This window comes from Pollachius pollachius (genome assembly GCF_949987615.1).
Source record: "Pollachius pollachius genome assembly, chromosome: 8".
Taxonomy (NCBI): domain Eukaryota; kingdom Metazoa; phylum Chordata; class Actinopteri; order Gadiformes; family Gadidae; genus Pollachius; species Pollachius pollachius.
Genome location: NC_136941.1, coordinates 21,637,077 through 21,663,380, shown reverse-complemented (window position 1 = coordinate 21,663,380; position 26,304 = coordinate 21,637,077). Strand labels below are relative to the sequence as shown.

Here is a 26,304-nt window from a genome sequence, read left to right as displayed (position 1 = left end):
AAACATGTGCAACAATGAGCGACCCTATTTTTCACCCCAGCATGTGCAGAGCTTCGTGAACGAGACGTGGATGGAGCGCTACGCGGCCCCGGTGGACGCCTCCACCAGCATGCTCATTTGGTCCTTCGTGGTGTCCGTGTTCAGCCTAGGCGCCTGGGCGGGTGCCGTCCACAGCGGCAGCCTCCCCGTCATCTACGGCCGGTGAGACCCACCATCCACTCAAATGCAAAGCATGGCGTCGCACAAACCCACACCCAGCGAGGGTTGACACTCGGACCACACGCACAGATTGTGATCATCCTTTCAATGCTCTTTTCTTTTTGAGGAAAAAAGCTCTGCTGTTCAACAACGTGGTGGCGGTCGTGGCTGCCCTGCTCATGGTCTTCTGTCGCATGGCGAGGTCCTTTGAGATGATACTGCTGGCCAGATTCCTCTATGGCTATAACGTTGGTACGTTTCACCTCATCAATCGTTATGTTTACATGAGGGCCAAGAGCAGGGCAACAACTCAATGATACGTTCCATCATATTGTGATTGCATTCTAGATTGAGGTGGGTGTGTGTGTGTGTGTGTGTTTGTGTGTGTGTGTGTGTGTGTGTGTGTGTGTGTGTGTGTGTGTGTGTGTGTGTCCCAGGCCTGGGATTGAGCGTGCACCTGATGTACGTGGGTGAGTGCGCCCCAAAGAAACGAAGAGGGTTTCTCACTCTCACCGGGTCCATCTTCATAGCTGCTGGGAAAGTCACGGGACAGATCATTGGACTCCGGTGAGATGGTTATCAAAAGTGCCCGGAGCAAACAAAACAAACGCTGGTCCACACATTCCTCTGGAGATCAGATGATGCACAGAGCTGTGAGGTCTCAGTTTACCTCGGCTTTGTTACTTTCTCTAATGTTCTCCTGTTGTTGTGTATCTAACGGTGTCAGTGTTCACTTTGGTTGTGTATCTAACAGGTGTCAGTGTGTGTTGTGTATCTAACGGTGTCAGTGTTCACTGTGGTTGTATCTAACGGGTGTCAGTGTGTTGTTGTGTATCTAACGGGTGTCAGTGTGTGTTGTTGTGTATCTAACGGTGTCAGTTTTCACTGTGGTTGTGTATGTAATGGGTGTCCGTGTGTTGTTGTGTATCTAACGGGTGTCAGTGTGTGTTGTTGTGTATCGAACGGGTGTCAGTGTGTGTTGTTGTGTATCTAACGGGGGTTCCCTGTGCTCAGAGAGCTGCTGGGCTCGGACAGCGCCTGGCCCTACCTGCTGGCGTCGAGCGGCGTCCCGGCCGTGGTGCAGTTTGTCAGTCTGCTGTTCTTCCCTGAGTCGCCTCGCTACCTCTACATCGACAAGGGTGACACGGAGGCCAGCGAAACAGGTGGATCACGTGAAGAGATGCTCCTAACGAGGGGATTTACAGTGGGGCAAAAAAGTATTTAGTCAGCCACCAAATGCGCAAGTTCTCCCACTTAAAAAGACGAGAGAGGCCTGTAATTTTCATCATTGGTAAACCTCAGCTATGAGAGACAAAATGAAAAAAAAAAATCCATAAAATCACATTGTCTGATTTTTTAAGAATTTATTTGCACATTATGGTGGAAAATAAGTATTTGGTCACCTACAAACCAGCAAGATTTCTGGCTGTCACAGACCTGTAACTTCTTCTTTAAGAGGCTCCTCTGTCCTCCACTTGTTACCTGTATTAATGGCACCTGTTTGAACTCCTTATCAGTATAAAAGACACCTGTCCACAACCTCAAACAGTCACACTCCAAACTCCACTATGACCAAGACCAAAGAGCTGTCAAAGGACACCAGAAACACAATTGTAGACCTGCACCAGGCTGGGAAGTCTGAATCTGCAATAGGTAAGCAGCTTGGTGTGAAGAAATCAACTGTGGGAGCAATTATTAGGAAATGGAATACATACAAGACCACTGATAATCTCCCTCGATCTGGGGCTCCACGCAAGATCTCACCCTGTGGGGTCAAAATGATCACAAGAACGGTGAACAAAAATCCCAGAACCACACGGGGGGACCTAGTGAATGACCTCCAGAGAGCTGGGACCAAAGTATCAAAGGCTACCATCACTAACACACTACGCCGCCAGGGACTCAAATCCTGCAGTGCCAGACGTGTCCCCCTGCTAAAGCCAGTGCATGTCCGGGCCCGTTTGAAGTTTGCTAGAGAGCATTTGGATGATCCAGAAGAGGATTGGGAGAATGTCATATGGTCCGATGAAACCAAAATAGAACTTTTTGGTAAAAACTCAACTCGTCGTGTTTGGAGGAGAAAGAATGCTGAGTTGCATCCAAAGAACACCATACCTACAGTGAAGCATGGGGGTGGAAACATCATGCTTTGGGGCTTTTTTTCTGCCAAGGGACCAGGACGTCTGATCCGTATGACGGAAAGAATGAATGGGGCCATGTATCGTGAGATTTTGAGTGAAAACCTCCTTCCATCAGCAAGGGCACTGAAGATGAAACGTGGCTGGGTCTTTCAGCATGACAATGACCCCAAACACACCGCCCGGGCAACGAAGGAGTGGCTTCGTAAGAAGCATTTCAAGGTCCTGGAGTGGCCTAGCCAGTCTCCAGATCTCAACCCCATAGAAAATCTTTGGAGGGAGTTGAAAGTCTGTGTGGCCCAAAAACATCACTGCTCTAGAGGAGATCTGCATGGAGGAATGGGCCAAAATACCAGCAGCAGTGTGTGAAAACCTTGTAAAGACTTACAGAAAACGTTTGACCTCTGTCATTGCCAACAAAGGGCATGTAACAAAGTATTGAGATGACCTTTGGTTATTGACCAAATACTTATTTTCCACCAGCATTTGCAAATAAATTCTTTAAAAATCAGACATGTGTGATTTTCTAGATTTTTTTTTTCATTTTGTCTCTCATAGCTGAGGTATACCTATGATGAAAATTACAGGCCTCTCTCATCTTTTTAAGTGGGAGAACTTGCACAATTGGAGGCTGACTAAATACTTTTTTGCCCCACTGTACATGAGTCATCACGTTCTGCCCTGCTTGAGGTAGGCTGAGCTGTGTCTCACTGCTGATCGCGCCTCATTTTCTCATTTTAAAGAGATGACCAAGCCACACTAAGAGATGCGAGCAAGATCTCACACAGTGAAAGTTTGTCACATTTTAACTCTCTCCTGAGTTGACTTTTTTAATTGACATTTTACTCTAGAAAAATGTACTGATTTAAAGTATTGTGTAGTATTGCATATCTATGACCCTAGCCACCAATTGACGGCTCGTCGGCTCCCATCTGATGGCTCACAGCTCACACACCATAATAAGGCTTGACATAATTATATAACTAGACATAATAATCAACAACGATCTGATATTTGAAATTACATTTTCGTTTATAAATGTGGTTATCTCAGAGCTATATCCCAGAATAGTGACCCTAGCACAAATCCTAGTGAGTCGGAGCAAACGTGTCCTAAGAACATTGTGTTGAAGGGGAGGTTGTTCAAGAGAAGTCGAGTCAGATGAGCAACACGGTCCAGAGCTCATACAAAGGAAACTCCTAAGGTCCGTTAAAACTTAGCTGTTAAGGGACATTAGTATGTTTCAGGAAACCCTCTACTGAGAGACATAAAGTCTGAAAAACAAAAAGTATAATTAAAGCAATGATATAAAGCAACCAGGTGTGAGTGTGGTTAGCCATTACAAGCCGTTTGAAAATCTGCCCTTTTCTTTGTTTCTTTGTCATAATATCACCCATTTAATAAACCCCTGCTGTCTCTGGAACTTGTTAGGTGAACAGGTGCTTTACAGTTTCAGGCTGAACCACTTCAGTTGTCTGTTCTGGAACGGCTTGTAATGGCTATTCACACTCACACCTGTTCACATAATATCACCCTTTAACTCCCAGAGGACCACTTGCCAAGCGAAGTGTGGTGTAAGAACAACAGGTCCACTTCCCAACGAATAGGAAGTCCTGTTCCAAACAACAGAGATACCAAGATGGCCAGGACTGAGCATCTGGAAAAATAGGTTTACATTGCTGCTCACCTTCGAATAATAATAATAAGAATAATAAACTCGAGCAAAGTATATCCCAGCCTTCCAAAACAACATCTTGTTTTAGGGGAAATGATAACATTAGTTAAATTATTTGGGAAAGAACAGCTGATACAGTGGTAAGAAGTTGTGATTTTAAATCAATGCATCTGCAAACACCATATAGCAAACACATATTTTCTTGACACAGACATTGTGTACAAGACCATAACTTTTAGGATTTGATGAGTATTTGATCATGAGAAAGAGACCCACAGTTGCGGCCACAGGACTGCATATCATTTATGTTTTCACCGGTGGAGACATGAATCTGTATTGAAAGTGGATCATATAATTAGTCGAAGAGTAGCATAAATTTCAAATTTTGTGCCTTCTTGACCGAGAAAAGGCGGACAGTGACTTTTTGGCGTTTGCGGATTGAAGACGACAACTCCCACAATGCCAATCAGAGTTCCCTCCCTGCAGTCCATGGTGAACAGCAGCATGGAGGAGAAGTGATTGTTACTGTTTATGGACTCCCGGAGCTCTATATCTAAATAATATAATATTATATAGTATACATAGGTATCTATTTAATATAATTTAATATAATATATAATATCAAGGCCAAAAGCTGTGTGCGTCTCTGGATGATTTTATGAATTAAAGACTGCGTCGGGTTCTCGGATGTCTCTGGTACTTCCACAACAAGTAAAGACTCGTAGTGGGGGATATCTCGGCCAGAGTCCTGCACGGGTTCCAGTACCCGACGGGTGACCCGCACAATTTGGATGAAAAGGGGGAAAAATAATGTACTGTGTCGGACAGGGGTGCTGGTCGGGGCGGTCGCCTGAACAGCGCGGGGCGGTCGCGGGTTTTGTGATTGTGAGCGAGACTTATCCGGTGCTGGAGATGTTATTCAGGAGCAGAGGAGTCAACTAAAACCGTCCACAGTGGATGTTGTGCTTTTATTGCACAGCAATCTAAAGCACCATGCCAAACAGCAGTCTAATTCCTCGGCGTTCCATCTAATGTGTCTAATTTTCTTTCGGGTGCGGGTCTGGATTCGGTATCAATGTATAGCGGGTCTGGTTGGGTGCGGAATGTAATTCTCGGCTACAGGCGGGTGCGGGTTGTCAAAATAAGACCCGTGAATTGATTATCGGCCATGGTGGAGAAGGAATTTGAGGGAAGAAACGTTGGGTTTGACTCTCTGAAGTCCAGATTGAACTGCAACTTCAGATTGATGTGGAAGGACCAGAGACGTCGGAGAACCTGACGCAGCCGCCGCGGGGCGGTTATGCCTCGGCGCTGTCCGCTGCTGAGGCGGAGTTGCCTTGGAGCAGCGGGGCTCCGGCGGAAGACAATTGCGGGCAACAATCCCTTTCTCCTCCATGTCGCAGTTCAGTCTACTTCAGATTGATGCAGAAGTAGAAGAACCAGAGACGTCGGAGACCAGTCGTTTGAGATTCATAATATCGTCTGGAGGCGCACACAGCTTTTGGCTGTGATATTATGTATAATATTTTTGTAGATGTCTATGTATTATATTACATCATTTAGATATAGAGCTCCAGGTCTCCCGCCGGAGCTCCCGGAGTATTCTAGAATATTTTATAGAACACAGCCAAAAGCTGTGTGTGCGACTGCGTCTCTGGTACTACATCATTGCTTCTGTAGCGCTCGTGTGATCTACCGATCACATCGGTCACACGGTAATGTCAAAATCCATACCGTAGCGCAAATTCACACTGGTGTACTCTCTATACCGTTTATACCATACACCCCTAAGTCCAACCCACTGGCACTGATCTGTAATAGGTCTGTAGTGTCAGTGAGTCCCACCCCCTAGGCGGGTTTGAAAATGAGGAGTGCTTGTCGTCTTTTAGAGCCCCCCCCTCTTATACTTCCTGCTTTAAATGACGCAAAAAACGTCACTTTGCGTCATTTAAAGCAGGAAGTGTTAGAGGTAGATACGGATTCCTCCCATCTCAGGGGAAAATGATGGAATAATGCAAGACCATTCAAAAATATGAATGATATTTCAAACGATACAAAGCTTAATGCAAATGGGTGTGAAGTGTCTCTTTAAGATTCTTTACCGAAATTTACATGACGACTCAGTTTTTCTGAAATTGTAGAAGAAAATGCTATTCCATGTGTGAATTAGGCCTATTATTTGGCCATACACTGAGCCATTTGAAGTTTGAAATTCATGTGGTCATGCATCTGTCTCAGCGGAGACTGCAAACACGATTTCAAAAATCTCAAATCAACTTGTCAAGTTCAAATGCGCTGCCTCTTAAAGGAGATGGAAGATGGCACTCTCATTGGTTTATTGCATGTTACGGCCAAAACACACCTAAGGGTATATAAGCTACTTCAGACCAACCCATTTTAGATTTGCGTCGATCGCAAGGGTCATTTATCCGCTGGTATAATAGCAACAGCGCAAGAGATCCTCCCACAAAGCTGCTTGTCTTTCGCTTTTCATACTTACGTTTCATACCGTTAAAATAGGGCCCTGGGTGTTTCAACTAGGCTCTTAAACAAAACGAAACCCCATTTGTTAATTCCCTTGTGCTTGTAGTATGGTAGCTTTGAGATGAGGATAATAATATTTGTATGATCATCCAACTCCTCCATGTAGTCCATGCCCTCCATGATGTTCTTGCACTCCAGGAAACACAGTTCCCGGAGGCTCAGTGCCGCTCCATTCTCTGGCTTTATCTGAGGCCGGTTGAAAGCTTTCTCCGGGTAAGCTGCTGTGATCTCCAGCTTGTTTCCACATCGCTGATCCAGCTATTTAATGGCTTGGTTGTATCAGATCAGCTGACATGTGTAAGCAGCTCTTGACCAGATCTTTGGGTTGTCCTCAGAAAGAACAGCTTATCTGCCCTCCTCTCAGCCCTGGAGTCAACAGCTCACACTGAGGACCTGAACCCAAGCGGGTCTCCGTGGAACAGAGGAATGTCTCTTTAGGGTAAACAAGATGATGGCTGGTTCCTCACAGGCTGCGCTGTGATGTCTGTTGGTCGCTGCATCACTCTTGGAGCGTCGCTCCCATTATCAGTGGGATGCTGCAATTGTCTTGCGGCTGCTGGGACGGCCTGTGTACTCACCTGAGTGTGAGTGCGTGTTTAGAAGTGATGGAGCATGTTTACTTTAATCCTCCTCTTTCAGAGCTTCACAGTGCCTGGTGCAGGATCTCACCAATGTCGTTTGGGACCTGAAGCATGCACTGGCCCAATCCCAATGTCCGGACTCACGGATTCACAGGCTTTGCTGCGCATTCCCGCAAAATTATTAAGGCTTCAGGGCTGTCCCAATGTCTAATTCCAAAGGGTGTGAGGGTTTGAGTCCACACTTACCGAGCCCTTTCCGTGAGTCTGCATCAGTGCAGAAGGGGATTACATAGGGGAATTACCCACAGTTCAAAGCGTTGTGACGTTTACCGCGGAGACCATGGGGAAATCTGGAAATTAGGAAGGTAAACAACAAGACGACACTACCGTTAATGCGCGACCAGATGGGAATTTCTGCCTTTTATTAGTGAGCCGGATCATTTGGATCTGCTCCCCAAGAAGAGCCGGCTCTTTTGGCTCCCAAACGGCTGTGACTCTGACTTATGATTAGTATGTGTAGGCCAATAATCACCTAAATTATTCAATACATCCTTTATACTGAAGCATTCAATAGTAAAAAAAATACATTTTCTAATATTAATAAATTGATGTAGCCGATGAGAGACGGCAGCCAGTGGCGGTTTTTTGTGAGACCTTAGTCCTCAGTCCTCAGCCCTCACTTTGGGATTGGGCCACTAGAATCCTTCAGATTCTTCATAGACTTTCATATCAGCGTTAGATTCTGTCAAAGCTGTTCTGAGCAAGGGCTCTTCTTCCTCAGCTCTGAGCCTGATTCTCTTCTAGTGCAGCCACTGTAGTTCCAATGGCTGCCTTGTTGGCTGTTCCTCTGAGGTGTACTGAGGTAGTGATGAAAACGGAGGAACGCATACTGCTAATCCTTTCTCCATCAGCTGACCTGATGGTCTTAACGCTGCAGAATGGAGACACTACTTTGTTACATTCTTGTGCTGACCTTGTGCAAAGCTTAGCATCCTAAAACCACCTGTCATTTACTTAGACCAACTCATGGAAGTCTCTTTTAGGCTCAAACCGATAATCTTAATCTGCATTTCTTCCTCATTCCTGAGGAACAGTAGAACTGATTCATACAGATTTCAATGATTACCTTTTCAAACTCTTCTAATAATTGTTCAATGGTCCTTTACGTTTCCATCATCTGCTTTGAGATGGTTAATCTCGTCCACCCTTTCAGTCTACTGTGACAGTTTAGATCCCCTCGCTTGTATACACTTACTCAACTTTGCTTCATGGCATTTTGTTCTGTGTGTGACTGCCCTCTTGTGGTCGGTTTCAGTATTTACCCCATTCAGGCGTCAAGTCAGTTTCCTCCATTGCAAGACCACGTCCCCAGTGAGGTGGAAATCAGAAACATAATTTCCACTACGATTTATAGCAGTCTAACACTCTGACCTCGATAATCAGTTGACTTGCAGCATTGCTTTATAAACACCCAGAAATATCAAAGAGAGAAGTGTGGGGAACGAGCCCACTGCCTCATCAATTCAGAGCACTTCTTTAACGGAGCTTGATTTACATAAATCATACTGTTGCACATTTTCTCAGAAAAAAGAGCCATGCGATCCACAAGTGTGTAAGCAAGTAAGTAAAGTGCAATATTTCTAAAGGATTGGCATTGTTGAACGGGTTCAAACGATGTGTGTGGAAGCAGATGCACAACATTTGTCCATCGAAAACATGTTCAGACCTAAAAACAGGATCATTGACCAAAGAAAGGATGGGAACCGCTTGGTTTAGATGGTGTGTAAATGTTGGTTTAAATGTTTGTGTGGCAGCCCTGCACTGGCTGTGGCAGGAGGACGACCTGAAGCAGGAGGTGGACGACATGCGGCGCGAGAGGGAGAGCGTGCAGGGGGAGAAGGCCAAGACGGTGCTGGACGTGCTGCGTTCCCGCTGCGTGCGGTGGCAGCTCCTGGCGCTGGCCATCCCCTGCGCGGGGGTGCAGTTCTGCGGCAACAACGCGGTGAGTCACTATGGTTACTACAGGGAGCAGTTTGTACACTTTTGCTGGTGACAAACGTGCGTCACTTGTCCCAGATTTAGCTAGAGCTCTAAATTGAAAGGCAGAATCTGAAGCTAAATTGTATAGATTGTAGCGACCCAGCAGGACTATGAGGGGGATTGATGGGGAGTTTGTGGGGGGAAGGAGTTGCGCTAGTTCAGCCTGATAGGCTAGTTCGGATAGAGGGCGGGCACAGCTAGCCAGTGTTTGGTATCGCCATATGGTTTTGGGTCTCCTCCAACCCTTTAGTTAGTTTTACGGAAAGGATAATAAAGCCTGGTTCTCCAGTTAAACGTCATCCCTCTTTGTCCTCATCTTTGCGCTAGTTAGCCCCCACAGTGGGCCGCAAACACTACAATATAAATTGAAATTTTTGTATATGAATAATTTCATCAAAATCGAAATCTAAATCCTATATCTAAAATCTACATCCTAACTCTAAATCTGCATTTTATATCTTAATCTTGCGTGTAAATCAAAATACTACATCTAAAGCTAATCTTGTATACAAACCATCCCCCCCCCTTAAAAAATGTTAGGCTACATATCCCTAAAAAATAATTTTGTCACTGTCGACGGGCGCTATCGGCTCAACTCTATTATGTGCTGGTGTAACTTTGCCTCTCAGCTGTACTTCTACGCCTTCGACATCTTCCGGGAAGCGGGTGTGGCGGAGGATAAGATGCACTACCTGTCCATTGGGATCGGGGCCACAGAGTTCATGACCATATCGCTCTGTGTGAGTACTGCTCTTTCCTAGACGCATGGAGGACCACGCAGGGGTCCTCCCTTGTTGACTGTGCTGTGGTTCAGTCCCTAGTGATCGAACGCGCCGGGAGGAAGAAGCTGATGGGCTACGGCTACCTGCTGATGGGTGTCACCATGTCCGTACTCATCGTCACGCTGTCCGTCAAGGTCAATATACAACAGTGGCTACTCCTTTGAGATGACAACGGTGTGATAGATGCTGTTTAAGAACTGCTCCTTTTGCCTGCAGGATCTGTACCCCTGGATTCCCTACGTCAACATAAGCCTGATATTCACAGTCATATGTATTTACGGACTTGGACCCTGTGAGTTATTTCCTGTTGATTATTCACCTGGTTCCTAATCATTGGATCGAGAAGGAAGTGTGAGAACAGCGTTGTGTGTTGTTCCAGCGGGGGTGTCCATGGCGCTGCCCGCTGACCTCTTTCTGCAGGCCTGGCGGCCCTCTGCTTACGTCTGCAGCGGCACCATCAACTGGGTGGGCCTGTTCCTCATTGGGATGCTCTTCCCCTACATAGTGGTAAGCTGCTCTGTATATAGAAACCTTTATGGATATCAAAAGGTTCTCCTAAATGATGCGAGTGTAATGTTAGTCGTTTTGTAGCTTTTCACTAGAGGTATGTGCATCACCATCTTTTCTCTCATTTCCCCCTCTAGGGTGCAATTGGACAGTTTTGCTTCCTGGTCTTTGTGGCCTACTGCATCTTCAGTTCGGCGTTCATGCTGTACTTTGTGCCCGAGACTAAAGGGAAATCGATGATTGAGATTGCAGAGGCTTTTAACAAATTGAATTACAAACACAAGCACACAGAGAAGGAACCTAACATGCTTCAAACTCAATTTTAATATTGTAAAATTTGTTGTATTGTTTATTCATGCCATTTTATTTAAGGTAAATGTATTTAACAATTCCAAAGGAGAGGCTGTAAACCCTTGGTTTGATTTCAAATAAAACAAGACCCAAGAAACAAGTTATTTACTTTTTTTACGCAAATTTATTTCATACCCAACTCTGTCCCAATAAACAGACATGGGACTCAATAACAGAATACAAAAAACAATATCTATAGAAAAGTATGTTTGGATGGTATACGTCCAAAAAAACACTTATAACAAAACATATCCAAGCATGTCACATTTCGAAGACAATCTTGCTGAGCATGACGAAGAGGTTAAGTTAAAATGTCTGCATGTGCATGTTTGTTTCGTACAAGAGTGTCTAAGCAAGTTACTGTATATGTTTGTCTACCCTCCGCAAAAAGAAACGTTTTTATCTGTTGCTGCTAACAATCAGTATTTTGAAGGCACTTTGCAACAGACCCCCCCCCCCCCCCCCCCCCCCCCGCCAAAAAATTCACCTAGGCCTACAAAGAAAACGTTTAAATAAATCACAGATTACACAAATGCCAAAAACGGCAAGCATGTCTTAAGGAAATCAAGGTATTTAAATAGGTTTGTGCCCATTTGAAAGCAACCTTTAATCCACAACTACAGGGAACAGGTAATAGTGCGTGGCAGCAGCAGACAGAATCAAATCAAAGGAAACAAAAATAATAAAGCCAACAGCACTTGGCTTGATTACGCCGACGGTGGCGGTTCTACGTCCACCGACAGTGGCGGGAGTTTTCTTTTTGTCTCGTGGCCCTACGGACTCCGATGGGGGTTTCAGTCCGTCTTTGCAACAAGCAGGTGCGCCTGCAGCCATAGGGGGCGCCAATATGCCAATTCCCCACACAATGCTAAGATACATCATAGAAAACCGCCTCGCGGCGCAGATGATTTGTTTTTTTTAAACTGCTCGTGGCACCCCCCACGTGTTATGAAAGAATGGTGCCCCGGGCGACCGCCCGGTTCGCCCTTGCATAAACCGCCACTGGCTGCCGAAGCAGGAGCGATGAACAGTGGTCTGCCCATCACCAGATCAGACAGTGCTAGTGGAGCAGGAGCGATGAACAGTGGTCTGCCCATCACCAGATCAGACAGTGCTAGTGGAGCAGGAGCGATGAACAGTGGTCTGCCCATCACCAGATCAGACAGTGCTAGTGGAGCAGGAGCAATGAACAGTGGTCTGCCCATCACCAGATCAGACAGTGCTATTGGAGCAGGACTGATGAACAGTGATCTGTCGCTAACACCTGGTAGCACAGCCTGTGGCCAACTCCAGTAGACATATCAACCAAATGGCTATACATTTATATTCCTCTACATTATAGAGAAAAATAACAAAATAAATAAGTACAGGACTACTGAGAAACACTCATTTATATGTACATATATATGTATAGTTATATATGCCAGAGAGCATGTGAATATTAAAGTATATACACTTTTTGCCCAATGCAATTTAGCCATAAATATATGCATAAGGAATTGAGCAATCAAAATGAACGTAAAGCAACTAGCAAACAGTTACAGAAACACGGACACAAAAGTAAGCTTATCCACAGTATACTCTTCTTTACAATCACATTCAGAGCCCAGCCTTCTTTTTCAATGACCCGCATCGTGAAAAAAACCCTAACAATCGTCTGATGCCATACAGCTGATTTGTGTTAGATGTTCAATCATTCCCCATATAAGATTAACAAATACCTTAAACATACCCGGTCCAAAATCATCCCCACCCTGTTTGGTGTGACAATCAAAGGCATCATTTGAAATCTGATAAGTTAACCTCCAGTTGTTTCGTAGCCTAATAAATAAGATTGAGGCCCTACACAACTTGTGTAACGAAGTAGTATTGTAAAGCCATTTTCATTCAATCATTGTTCGTAAAAAGCAGTAGGCGACCAAGATAAAAAATATATATACATGGAGGGTAACAAAAACAAGATTGCAAGCATGTTAATCCAGCTGTGTTTAGAAAGAAAACGTACCTTAAAATACTCTTCTCCAATTAATTTAACGTCTTGGCAAGGTACAAGGCATGTGATTATTTTTTGCTCATTTACATTCTGAAACAACGCTGTTTCGACCAAGAAACACTTTGAGAGCCCTTGCACATTAAAAATAAGTTATCAAAAAATAAAGATGGTTGTGTGCAGCTATAAACCAACCCAACAGCCTTAACGTTAGGGCTTCATTTTAAATTAAGGATATATGCTGGTCTGTGGCATCAGTCACACAGATGGTTATTTCACAGACACACTAAAGTGGAAAGTTATCTAAATTCAGCAAAAACCACAAAATGTTCACAATATAAAAGAAAAACTCTACCGAAAACTAACGGGGCACAAATAAATTACTAAAATATAATTATTTTCTCACAATTTATAACAATTACAACTGAAATTGGTCCCTGGTTAATATACAAAACTGTTGACGTTGAGGAGATGAGAAAGGTCTTGGTAAAACGTTTGATAGGGATTTGGAAAGCTAATTTATAGCATCCTAGAGGCATGTTTCCACACATTCAGTGAGACTGGTAGAGCATGATCACATTAAGTCTCTACTCAACAATCCACCTCGGAAACAGGTCAATGCAATAACGTAAATAACACCATGGTACATCTTAAATAGATCTACCAGTTATCGTTAAAATCGCGCTTTAGTAACTGAATAAGCATTATGCAATATAAATGTTACCCAAAAAGTCTGCTTGCATAAAAAAGAAGTTAAATGTAACAAGGTCACTGGTAGGCCGCGCTGGACTGCACCTTCACTTCATTTGCTGTTGAGGTAGCTACCTTCTTCAGATGTATACTGACTGTGGCTGGCAATAGGACTGAGCTATTCAACATTTAAGAACCAACATATGGCTTTGTTTTCACAAAAGGAACAACTTGTGGATGAATGGTTTGTTGAAGTTAAAAAAGTAATTGTGAATCAAGAAAAAGTATCCCACTGAATTGACTTGAGCATGTAACTGTGCAAACATCCCATTCAACCAAACTACGGTCATTATAATGTCTCCTGAAACAATTAAAAATAAACTTAGGGCTGTAAAACAAAGAAATAAATCCCTTTCATTGTTTCAATGCAAACGTGTCAATTTGCAGCCTTCAAAGCCAGTAAAAGTCATAACCAACAAATAATGGACAGTATCATGAACTTCTGATAAATACTTGACTTCGGGGACTAATCCACCCCACATTGATCCAGACAGACGTGGCTGAGCGGGCTGGTTTTAGAAACAGCTGGAGAGCTAGAGCTAGTCATCGTATTCAATACAAGCGTGTCTACTACAAGATCAAGAACAATTCGTCAGCTTTCTTTAAGCACTTTCACTACTCTGGAATAAAGGAAAAATAAAATCTCAATACAGCGCTATGACAAATAGATCATGACCGAAAGTAACAAAAGGTGAATGCACAGTGAGCAGTGCCATGAACAGCAAACAACAGTCAGTCTTGTGGCAGAACTATTCCCAAACATAGAGGACTTAATCTCACCACAAGTGGTTCAGGAGAGCCCCCAGAAGTCGTGTCTCTTCCCGTTCCCCTTCGTTCAAATCACTTCCCTGCAAAGTCCAGTGCACCCGGCCCCCCGTCGGGGTCCGCCAGGGACGAGGCGAAGGCCGACTGGACGATCTGAAAGCCGAACGACTCCAGCAGGGACATGTTCTGCTGGGAGGAGAAGGGGGACGGGGCCTGCGGGCCGGGGCCCGAGGGGGCCCTTGGCGGGCCCTTCTGGCCCTCGTGGACGCGGTGCTGGTGCTTGTTGAGGTAGGACTTGGTGCGGAAGGCCTGACCACAGAGGCTGCAGGCAAACTTCTTCTCCACGTCGGCCCTGACCTTCGACCCCGAGGGGAAGGTCCTGTCAGCGGAGGAGGAGGGGGAGCCGTTGGAGGCCGGTGACGTCATCTCCACCTCGTCCGGGTCAGGCTTCTGTGGGGACTTGAGCTCGTCCCCGTTGGTCAGCTCAGCGAATGAGGGGTCCGACTCCTCTGAGTCCAGGTGAGGACACTTCTCCGGTCGGTCTGAGGGGGAAGGCCGTCATGGTTACAGAGACAGACAGACAGACAGACAGACAGACAGACAGACAGACAGACAGACAGACAGACAGACAGACAGAGAAAGAGAGAGGAACGAAGGTAGGAAAGATTGGAAGAAGAGAGAACAAAATCAGAGAAGAAGTTGAGGGGAGAAAAGAGGCCTGAATTAGTTCTGGTCATCACTCACACATCAAATACAACTCTCAATGGTTTACTTCAATCCAGCCGCAGACCATCACCTTAAACATCTGAGGAGACACCGCAACACAGGACAGTGAGGATCATGCCTTGAACCATGAGATGGGACACGGCCAAACTCCACACAACCAACACACATGTGGCAAGATGTTTGTGATTTTATGAAGCCCACTTTCATCTGCAATCGCTCGGCCCAAACCATTTGTGCGATGTGGACTGTGGCGTGCTCTACTCATCCAATCGGTGAGCAGCTAGCAGCATGCCCCGCCCCCCGACTGCTGGACTGACCTGTGACAGACCCATGGAAGGGGAAGGCCGAGCGACCCTCCCAGTAACAGGGGGGGGCGCCCTGCAGGCCCGGGGCCAGGGGGCCGGGCTGGGCGGGACAGTGGGGTCCAGAGAGTCCGTGACATCGCCCCTCTGCCTCGGGTAAGGAGACAAGCAGCTGGTGACCGGCACACAGGTCTACACCACGCCCGGGAGAAGGGGGCGGTGGGGGGGACAGACAAAACAAGCCAGTGGAAACCAGAGAGAGGAGATTACCCCAAGTTCTACTTTAATAAATGACTGTTTGCACACAGAAAGGCAGGCCAAGCCAACATGATTAGTTTGATCTCATTCATGTTTGCTGCCATCGAGATGCTGTGACCTGAATACATGGGCAGATAGTTCCAAGTTATTGGTCTTGATCTAGAGAATTTGCCTAAACAAATTTAAAATCAATCTGTTTTGTCTGCACCAAATATTCCAGGCAACACATGCAATGCCCTGGCTCTCCCATGCAGCTCCACGGACAGACCAGACAGATGAGCACAGATCAGCCCTCTGGGCATCAAGGATCTATAGCTTATGTTCTGAGCCTTACTTTTGGATTCAGTCGGAAGAGTTTCACGTTTCTCGCAAGTGCCAGACCACTCTAGTCTATAGAGACATTTAACGAATCAGGTGTCAATTCAATAACCAAAACGTGTTGTACCTAATCCATCTTTATTGGGGCCAAGTTCATTCTACCCCACCGGCATTTGTTGCTTGTTCCTTGTTCCTTATGTCAAATTTAAGCTAGCTCTCAGCTTAAAATAACCTGTAGTAAATGCTGATCGACAGTAATTTCGTTAATGTTATCAATAAAATCACATACTAAAAATTATATATTCTACAAATAAAGAATGGTGGCAACTTGGCAAGCACATACCTTTTTGTTTACAATAACGTACTGTTGACACTCCCAAAGCCCCTCCCCCTCACATCAACAGCCAGCTGAGCTATGCAAGTTTGTTTACACAGTTGCACAGCCAGTTAGTGTGGACCTTACTTGCACTGCTATTGAGTTTATTCAATAATGAAAGTCTCAGTCCTACTAAGAGAGGGGCCCAATGTTGCACATTGCGACTTCAAGCGCATAAAAAAAAGACAATGATAGGTCCTTCCATTACGTGCCAATACCCAACCACCACCCATGGCCGAGACTCCAACCGGCCTCATGCAACTACCACTTCTACGCTCTGCTGAAATGAGGAGGAAAGCCTCCTAATATAGTACTTTTGTGGCGACATCCTTTATGCTTATTTCGATTCTCGTGAGCATGGAGACTCATTGACGATCAGGTGGCATTCATCATGTTTACACATCATTTAGGCCAACTTCCTGTACTGAATTCAAGTTTCTTGAATCAGACGTGGCACACTCAGGTAAGATCAAGTTAAGTGGAAACATGCACAAGTTGTTGAGTGAGGCCCAACGTCTGATCAAGTATTACACTAAAGACTGGAAAATGACCAGCACATCTGAGTTGCAGCTTATGCAGTTTGAACATCGTTTTATGTTCAAATGATATTCAACAGACACACAATAATCATCTGTAAATTAATAGTTAAAGTATACATGCCCACAACGCTTAACCCTCTCTCGGACGCCGCAGTCAACCGCTGCCAAGGCAGAGCTCCACGTGTCCACAGACAACAGACAGACACTTCAGCGTGTGTAGGGTAGACATAGGATTTTACTGCTGTTTCCCCCATTTTCTTCGTATTTCAGTAACCAGGATAAAATGGCATAGATAACTATGTTGACGATCATGTAAGAATTATTACCAAGTTTGAAGGAAAACCTTTTGGGTTCACTGGCCCTTCAATGGCCCACCCGTGTGTACCATTCAATCTGTAGTTGTTGTTCTGAAAACTTTAGCTTTCTAAAACCAGTGCTACCACCTAATATAGTAAGCATAGAGCCCTTTCAATACTGGACCAATTTAAGAAATGGTTGCCGCATTAGTCACTTAGACCCAAAATTATGGTATATAAGCCTGGCCTAGCCAGAGTAGCCAAGGTTAGCCAACCATGAGCTTTGTGTACCGGTACACCCCTGATAAAATAAAATATATTTTAGGTTAAAATAAAAAAAACAAGAAATGCTCCAAAATGTTTGTAATATGGCAGAACTGATGCTAAATGTTGTTTCAGATAGTTTCTGCAACTCCCCAACAATAACAAAAGGTTTATAGTAAATGAGATGAAAGAGCCATCTCTTAGTGCTAACTATAGCTACTGAATATCAACGACAGCCCAAACCCAGTCGAGCCCTGGTGAAACATCTGCATAACTGAATTAGGTCCAAATGTACAGCGCTCATTTTAGTCATGAACACAGGCTAGCTCCATACAAATACCCAATCAGATCAATTGGTTGGAGAGCAAGCATGAGATTGACTTCACAGGTCCAAGAACCTCACATTGGTGAAGATCCACGTCACGACTCAGACACAAAGCTGGTCTTTGCGGAGCTGCCATCATTCACACTTCCACTGTAACGGACACAAGAGGGCAGTAAAATGTTTCCAACTCCAATCTATCACTAACTTGAGAGCAAATCTGGAACGGAAAACACAATATTGATTGTGCTCTATTATAAACATGTGGAAAAAGTTATACATTCACATGAAAAAGAGTGTGCAAAAAAAGGCATTTTGAAAACCGGTTGGTGCATTGCCACCAACTAAATAAACAAAAACCAAACCCTACGGCCGTTCCCCACTCTATCAGTCAGCTATTCCTTGATGCAAACTCCTTCCTAGAAGTGCGGTGTTTTGCTCAGCTTCGGGACTGTGGGTCCCGGGCTCCTAGCATGTGGTCTGAGTAGCGACGTGGACCTTTGCATACATGCAGGACACAGAGCGGTGGTTTGGTCTTAAGCAAGCAGCTTAAGCCCCCCCCCCCCCCCCCCCCCTCGCAGTGAGCATTAAAGGGGATGAGCGATAAGCGACAGCTTGCCTTCGACGGAGCACGGGCATCCTGAGAGGTAGGCGTGGCCGTTGTGAGTCTGGGCCCCCCCCCCGGGCCCCACGGGCGGGGGGACCAACACCAGAGCGTGGTGGGCTTTAATGTGCACCTTAAGGTACGAGGCGGTGGAGAACCCTGGGGACAGGGAGGGGGAGAACAGGAGGAACAACACAAGGAATAGGAGGCTGAGTGGGTGTGGTCACCTGGCTCAACGGCATCTCAGCCAATCAGAGCCACGATGAACACACTTTTTGGTTTGCAATTTGTCCGGCCCGCCATTCAAAGAAAAAGTTCTGTGTATGGAGGAAATAAACTTTGGAGAAGTTTCTGGGTCAGTTGGAAGATTTGTGAGCCAATGTCCAAATGGCTTCTCGTTTGGTAAAATGTATTCGGATACCATGTTGCATACATGTGCTTCTACGTCTGTAAGAACACATGTATGTGCTGATGTTTTGATACCTTATTATTGAGCTGCAAAAACCAGTGACAGATACATTGTTCAGATTTTCTTTTTGATCCCCAACTTGGACAGATAGGAATAGTAACGGATTAAAACAGGGTTTGGATAACCAGAGCTCTGCATTGCATGTCTTCCATTCCAGACCTACAGGAATTAAGACTTTCAACCGTCAAATTACACTTCTTAACTGGTTATGAAGAGTTGACCGATTAGAATAAATATACTATGAAGAATGTACTATATAAGTATTTTAATAGTATTTTACCATTTAAGTGGTAGTGATAATCCAGTCCAAATGTTAGTCAGGGAACAGATAATTGCAACCCAATAACCACCCTAGCAGAAATGTCAATCCACCTATTCTAAAGGGCTTGTAATAGAGTGGCAAAGTCACGCCCCTTCCGGTAGAGCCCATGGGACCTATGAGATATAAAAATATGAATGGGTTTCAATGAAGAGAAAGTTATTATTTTCTGGTCCCAGTCTTTATATGCCCTGGATTAAACGTATGTTGTTTGTGGATTTAAATGATAATTTTTCATGCAAAGAAAACTAAACATTTTCATGAAGAAGTTTGATAATGTTAGTTTTTTTCCAAGGGGAGGATAAAAGCATCAGGAGGTGAAAACCATTATAAGTTGGGGCATGTGGAGAGTTTCAGTTATGCCGATGGGGAGATTGTTGGTCTTGTCCACGTCAGTCGCAGGGAGCGTAACGGCATATACGAGACATGTAGTCTTTCTAATTGTGTTTTCTCTACAGCCTTTAACTGAACAATTGAACAATAAACAGTCAAACTCTTGAAATGAAAAATTATCATTTAAATCCACAAACAACATGTGTAATCTGGGGCATATAAAGACTGGGACCAGAAGATAATTACTTTCTCTCCATTGAGACCCATACATATTTTTTGATCTCATAGGTCCCATGGGCTCTACCTGAATGGGCGTGACTTCGCCACTCTATCGCCAACAGGCTCAAGTTATATTCTGTCATCATGGAAAGGATCCCTACAGAGAAATTAAACTAAAAGTTTCCTGACCTTCGCCTGATTGTTCTGTTTGTTATTGTGCCTAACCAAGGCTCGATCAAGTAGAAGTCTCACTCTGAAATCCCGTTGTTGCAAGATATTTCCCTATTGCCATTACAATCTCAGCTCTTTAACACAAAACTATGCTTTCTCTAGTCCAACACCACAAGCTCTGCTCTCCAGCACTCTCTCACGTCTTTCCCTGTTCTCTTCCTCAAACAACTCATCTCTCACAAGTGAGACTTGGTTGGACACAATAACAAACAGACCGAGATCAAGCCAAAGGTAAAGAAACAAGTTGTATTTCCCTGTCAGGATCCTTCCCGTAATGATGGAACATAATCGGAGCCTGTCAGTGACAAAAACAAGTGCATTCAGAGGATGTGCATTAACGGGGCACTATTGCCTCTAAGGATTACTTTGCAGCCCGTTCGATGACAGTTGCAGCCTTCTTATTTAATATTGGACCAATTTAAAAAAATAACTTGCCCCCATGTGTCCCTTAGATTCAACATTACCAGAAAATAGGGTCCAGGTTAGATAAATGACTAGTGTAAAGTTGTTCTATTTAGTTTACTCTGTACCTCTTGCCATCTAGTTTCACCATGCAGGAAAAGCTCTGAAGGTTGAGCACACCTGGCAGGGGTGGTCACACGGACTCAGCCTGTCATGGCTCTCAACAGCTTCACCGACGGAGAGAAGGTGACCAGTGGGCCGCTCACCTTTGTTGCAGATCCCGCAGTAGTTGTGGGTCCCCTCACTGTGCTTCTTGAGGTGGTCCGTCATGTAGGCGGCCCGCAGGAATTTGCCACAAACCTTGCAGGGGATCTTGTCCTCGTGGCAGGCCAGGTGCGACCGCAGCCGGTCCCGGGTGGCGAAAGAGGCGTTACAGATCTGGAAGACCGAACCGGAACGTCTACAACTGATCGCTATGGGCCTCAAACGTAAGACGGTATGTTAAATTAATGTCTAAAGTCCTCACCTGGCATTTGTGGGGTCTCTCCGTGGTGTGAACCTGTTTTATGTGTCCGTTCAGATGGTCTGGTCTGGGGAGATACAGACACACACATCATTCAGCACCCTGGGGTTTCGGCTTGGATGTCGTTACAACTGCATGTGGTTCTGCCTTTATCCAACCTCACACACAACGGGGCTGACGCAAGGAAACGCCTTCCGGCCGTAAGGAAACTTCGTCCCTCTGATCACTGAGAGCTGCTTCACTTCTCGAGCCATTCTAAAGCTTAGCAAGATGATAAAGTAGATTGGAAGTTTTTACACACATTGACACCTCCCTCTATGAACAAAATGTTTTCGAACAAAGTGTCATGTCAATTATTTAAATAATGTATTGATTAATAGGTTGTAGCATTGTAGGGGAAAATGGCCTAGTACACAGTAGGATGTAGGGCAGGGTACATCAAGATCCCACTGTAGGGATCAGTTGGCACCCCCCTATCATATACAATGAATAAAACAATAACTAATAATTCTAGTTATATATGCCCCCATTTAACTACTTGCTTACTTCGATAAAGGTCCAGCTGGAGATGAGCTGTCCCATCAGCAGGGGATTAATTTGTCGGTACAGTGCACTTTTCTGTTGCACTGTTGCACTTTCCTGCTGTGTTTGAACTGTTTTTAGATTGTGCATCACGACCTCTGCTCTCAATGACCGCCTCGATTCTGTAAGATAGGAGTACAGGAACTCCGTCCCCAGGGGAGAACAGATCGTTCAGCTATGCAGCATACTGACAGTTTGGATATGGTGGTTACCCATAGCCACATGCATTATTATTCAAAAGGTTTGATCCCTAGGAGGGTGTAAGCTGTAATAGTACCATGTCAGGAAGTCATTTACATGGTGTGATATTTACATTGAGGAAATTACCAAATGTACAAAGATGATTTTATTTGTTTTGCTTTTTTTGGTTGATTTACTTCTTTCATGTTCTGCATAATCTGTTCTCATTTGTTTGAATAAATCTCGAAAATGTTAATGATTAATTAATGATTAATTTTATTTTTACTTACAGCATGAACAGTCAAGCCATAACATGATTTGGCTCTGTACATGCTGCAGAAAAATTACAATCAAATGTGGTTTGACTATAGTTTTCACATATTACAGAAATACTATAACTTACGGTACATACAATATATAACTACCATAACCAATATACAGTATGTACAGGAAGGAGGTGTCTTTACTATGGATTATAGACACAGGTTAGTGATGGCTGAGCGGCTGTAAATTTCAAAGACACCCACACAACTAACAAAGAATCATAACACTATAATGTTGGTGTCATTTCATGCAGTGACAATCATTTATAACAGTTTAGAATTTCATACATATTGTGGGAGTATTATTTGGCCATATTTAATATTGGCCAGCAATACATTTGCATATTCATTTTGCCGTTGAAATGATTTTTGACACTTGGCAATTTGACTTGATTTTGCTTTTAGAGCTTAATTTCCCATTTGTATCAGTGATTTGTTACAATGTGTCTATGTTCGGAGACAAAGTAACACGTTTTATATCGCTGTGCCAGGACTTCAGGAAACACTTTTAGATCAAAACATGCTTCTAAAACAGATCGCCTACTCTGCCTTCAAGTGATGAATGAAGAATAGATGTAGACCAAAATGAAGCATTAGTCACTGTTCCAGGGCCCACAATCCTTCTCAGCAGATACCATATCGCTAGTCCAGGAGTATTTGGAGCTCTATCTCAACCGTTTACCAGACATCCATTTTCCAACTGAGCTTAAATAAAAGTGGGTGTGCATACTTTAATTCATCCATGCTTTTGAGACGTTGGTTTTTTAGGTAGAATCCCTGTTTGATAACTAAAAGTAGGCTATCCCTCTTTCTGAGGAAGTTTGAAACCATAAACGAGACCTATATTCACGTCAGCCTGTAAACATTGTAATGTAAACATTGGTCTATATAGCGTCAAGATGATATTTAAAGGTCTATGAATGTTGTTGACCACTATGGATGCAATAAGAGGACTGTGTGTGATATAAGGGCAGGGGATCTAAGACAGCCAGTTTCTCTAATGCCTGCGGCCTATTTTCTCTAAAAATATATATATTTTGTCTATTTTCTTAAGTGAGGGATAGGACACTTTCACGCCTATATCTCTACATCGTGTGGCACACTTCATAACTTCACACATTATATCACACATACACAACGACGGTAGTATAGAAAGTTGTCGTGGGTCGTGAATATGGGGATAACACGCCCCCCTCTTTCCAAGAACACCCAACCAAATTATTGTTTTTAATCTCATAGAATTGAACTCCAGCTGAAACATTTGATTTACTGGCTCTTTTAGGGCTTGGTTTCAAAACGTTTGGTGTCTGGCCCGGAGAGGTTGAGTTCCCCCACCTGGGACAAGTTTGTCGTCAATGCCCAATCGCCTGCCAGGAACCTCCGCACATCAAACTGACAGGGAAATGTACAGCAGCATAGGGCTAATGTAGTAGTGCGTTTAAATGATAACATCTCACAGCAGGTCATGTTTTTGAAAGTCTGCCTTTTTACACTAGAACACATTGGATATGCAGAATAGTTGTAGGTGGAGGAGAGGGGCTCTGAATCGAGAGTGGAACATTCAATTCCCTGATGTGGCTGAACTTTGTTAACGTTAGATTTTGCTAATCAAAATCTAGAAACGTAATGTTGTTCTTTAAGAAGAGTAGACACTGGGATTTCTGTTTCCACATTTTGCATTATGTTATCTCTTTTCATTTACATTCATGGTTATTTGAGTTGTCATTCATAAGTTTTAAGTTGTCTCTTTTCATACAATACACAATATATGTATGCTTGTGATCATGAGATATCAGTTTTCTGCCTTCATTTACAAACAACCGGTATATTTTCTTTTTAGTTAGCTGATCAAAGTGACTTTGAACGCCCCAAGAAATGGCTTATGAAAGCTGAAAAATATCGTCAAACAATGGCCTTGTCAAAAAGACGAAATATCTGCCAAAATGAATTGGCACATAATTTTTTGCCAATAAGGCTCACCCCTGATCCACACTGGTTCCTCAGAATGAGTCCAGTGTGTTACACCTGAGAGAGGAGACAGGGGTTTTCCATAAAACCCTTAAAGTTAGGCATTTAGATTCAGTTCACTCGTTAAATAATGTTATGTAGGCTACTCCGACCATTATCAACTGTCAAGGGAGTGGATTTTAGGAAAGGAGCGGCAGTGAATATGGCTGAATTAGAACTTACACATGGTTTTGTGAAATACGGAAGAAAATCCATACCAGCCTAATTAGATCGAAAGGATCTAAATAGAATGGAATGGATGGATCAAATTAGGATCCTACTCCCTCTACTGAAATGTACCTGTAATTGTCATACAGCCACTCTACACAGATGCCTAGTTATTGGTGGTGCTATGACACAAACCCACTCATCTAAACAGGATACCACTCCTCTATGAAGGCATAGAGTCATATGAACAGCAGAGTGCTTACTAAACGAGTAACCCCCGTGTGACATCTAGAAACAAGTGACATACAGTGGGTAACGCTGGGGATGACCTCGAGTTTGGTCCCAATCATGGGTGGTGGAACTGTACACTACTAGATGATTAATGAGAACACCACTCACCTCGAGAACCCCTTCCCGCAGCTCTGACACACGTAGGGCTTCCCCACGGACCCGTCGTGGGATCGGACGTGGTACGACATCCTGTCCTTCCGCTTGAACCGCAGGCCACATAGGTGGCACTCGTACGGCTTCTCCCCGGAGTGAGAGAGCTTGTGTCGGTTCAGGTGATACACGTCCCGGAACACCTTCCCACAGATGTCACAGCCGACGTGTCGTCTGATCCTCTCCCGCTTGCGGTGGGCATCCGAGGCAGCGACTCCTCCATGCGACCCCCCGCCGTTCTCCTCCATCAGACCCGGGTGCGATGCCGGACCGAGACCGCCCTCCGGAGAGAGGCTCTCACTGACATGGTTCACCGCGTTCGAGGCTCCATGCTGCGCTTCGTGGTTCTTCAACCGGGAGGCCTCTGTGAAGGCTTTCCCGCAGGACCCGCAGGGGAACAGCCGGCTTTCTATGGCGGGGCTGTGGCTGAAGTGGAGCGGCTCCGTCGCCCTCTTTGGTCCGCCTCGGTTCGTCTTTGACCCCGGTGAGTTGGTGTCCTGAAACGGGTTCCCTGACACCTCCGATGAGGGGGGTGTCGACACGTCTTCGACGGGATGCAAAACCGGCATCGGGGATTCGGTATCGTCTTCCAAAAATGCCACAGTAGTGTTGTGATTTCCGTCCACATGTCCGTTGTTTGCAAAGCGCAGATCGTTGATCCCCGTCCCGTTCACCAGGTCCTGCTGGGCCCCGGGGAACCCCGACTCAACAGCTCCCCCCGGGGCCTGGAACAAACTGGCCTCCCCCCCTCGGGAGGTGGGGATGAGGATCTGAACGTTGGACTGTTTTATGACCTCCTGGCAGATCTCGAGAACCGACCGCATGAGGAGGAACTTGGCGGCCGTCATCAACTCGGGGAAGCACTCCAGTCGCACCACGATCCTGGAGGTGTAGGCGAAGTCCAGGATGTCTCGGAAAACTTTAGGGCTGATCGTGTGCATCTCTAGCTCCTTGGCGTCGCCTTCGCTCTCAGGCTGACAGCTGAACACCGACTCGAAGTACTCGCTGCATGCGGCGAGCACCGCTCTGTGCGCCGGGAAGCTCTCCTCGCCGACGCGGAGCACCACGTCGCAGAACCGGCCTCCATCTTCCCGCTGCGCGTTGAGGTTGTGGAGCATCTCGGCGCTGTGCTGACTCACCTGGTAGGTGTACGAGGGCTTCCAATCCGCTACTTTCTCCATGTCAAATCATCCGAGAGCATCGGTGTGTAGTACGACCGTACGGAGAGAAACGGGTGACCGCGGACAATAGACGGGTGAAGCGGATTAATACAGTCCCCGTCGCGGTGTAGCATCGAAGCGTTAGCAACGGCGGGGAAAGATGGCAGCCCCCCAGCTTCCTGTGAACTCTGACCCCAGTCGCTGTACGGTAGCGAGGCTGCACAGACGATACAAACATGCGCATCTGGAAATGATTTTCTTCCGAAACTTAAGCTTAAAAAAAAGCCCTGGAGGTGGTATACTTGTCAACGTCTTCCTGGTCCATGGGGAAACACCATGCCCCCAATGGTGCAAAGCCGCGTACAGCTGTTGGTGTTGACATGTTTGCAACCGTCAATATTGGGGTATATTATAGTAATAGACCATCTCCTTTATAAACCTTGCCAACCGTGCCATTTGTATAATTTAAGGTATAGGGCTTTAAAGCTCATTATACAACGTAAGTTTACAGCTACGAGTGCAGTCAATTTAATTGTTTAAGCCATTATGAATGCACGTTTTTCAAAAAATGGAAAGCCAAATTATTGTACAAATAGGATATTACAATTGACAGACAGCAGG

The 26,304-nt window shown here is 45.0% G+C and overlaps 2 protein-coding genes across 3 annotated transcripts in view; one reads left to right on the top strand and one right to left on the bottom strand.

Annotated features, from left to right (window-relative positions):
* Positions 1 to 10,791, top strand: part of LOC307079534 (solute carrier family 2, facilitated glucose transporter member 11-like) — a gene marked incomplete at both ends in the record, with an annotated part of 30,568 nt that extends 19,777 nt beyond the window's left edge. The window contains 10 exons of the mRNA XM_079741939.1: positions 41 to 201; positions 326 to 450; positions 636 to 765; positions 1,213 to 1,361; positions 8,951 to 9,138; positions 9,806 to 9,916; positions 9,991 to 10,092; positions 10,175 to 10,250; positions 10,338 to 10,465; positions 10,603 to 10,791. Coding sequence (XP_079598065.1) covers positions 41 to 201; positions 326 to 450; positions 636 to 765; positions 1,213 to 1,361; positions 8,951 to 9,138; positions 9,806 to 9,916; positions 9,991 to 10,092; positions 10,175 to 10,250; positions 10,338 to 10,465; positions 10,603 to 10,791 — 1,359 coding nt within the window. The remainder of the gene's footprint in view (positions 1 to 40; positions 202 to 325; positions 451 to 635; positions 766 to 1,212; positions 1,362 to 8,950; positions 9,139 to 9,805; positions 9,917 to 9,990; positions 10,093 to 10,174; positions 10,251 to 10,337; positions 10,466 to 10,602) is intronic.
* Positions 10,792 to 10,936: 145 nt separating this feature from the next.
* On the bottom strand, positions 10,937 to 25,820 carry patz1 (POZ/BTB and AT hook containing zinc finger 1). Of its 2 annotated transcripts, none has more exons than XM_079741920.1 (4): positions 24,482 to 25,820; positions 20,826 to 20,889; positions 20,566 to 20,737; positions 10,937 to 14,863 (listed from the first exon to the last, which is right to left on the bottom strand). In XM_079741920.1, the coding sequence occupies exons 1-4, from the start codon at positions 25,702 to 25,704 to the stop codon at positions 14,397 to 14,399; spliced, it is 1,926 nt and encodes a 641-aa protein (XP_079598046.1). In that variant the 5' UTR covers positions 25,705 to 25,820; the 3' UTR covers positions 10,937 to 14,396. The 2 variants fall into 2 exon arrangements, with proteins under 2 accessions (XP_079598046.1, XP_079598047.1); XM_079741921.1 differs by having other exon boundaries at positions 14,808 to 15,541.
* Between the last annotated feature and the right edge of the window lie 484 nt (positions 25,821 to 26,304).

Coding starts and splice junctions, on each gene's coding strand:
- patz1 (XM_079741920.1), bottom strand. CDS start 25,704: ATGGAGAAAGTAGCGGATTGGAAGCCCTCGTACACCTACCAGGTGAGT. Junction 20,738..20,825: donor AGAGACCCCACAAATGCCAG/GTGAGGACTTTA, acceptor TCGGTCTTCCAG/ATCTGTAACGCCTCTTTCGC. Junction 14,864..20,565: donor CTGCGGGATCTGCAACAAAG/GTGAGCGGCCCA, acceptor CTTCCCCCTCAG/ACCGACCGGAGAAGTGTCCT.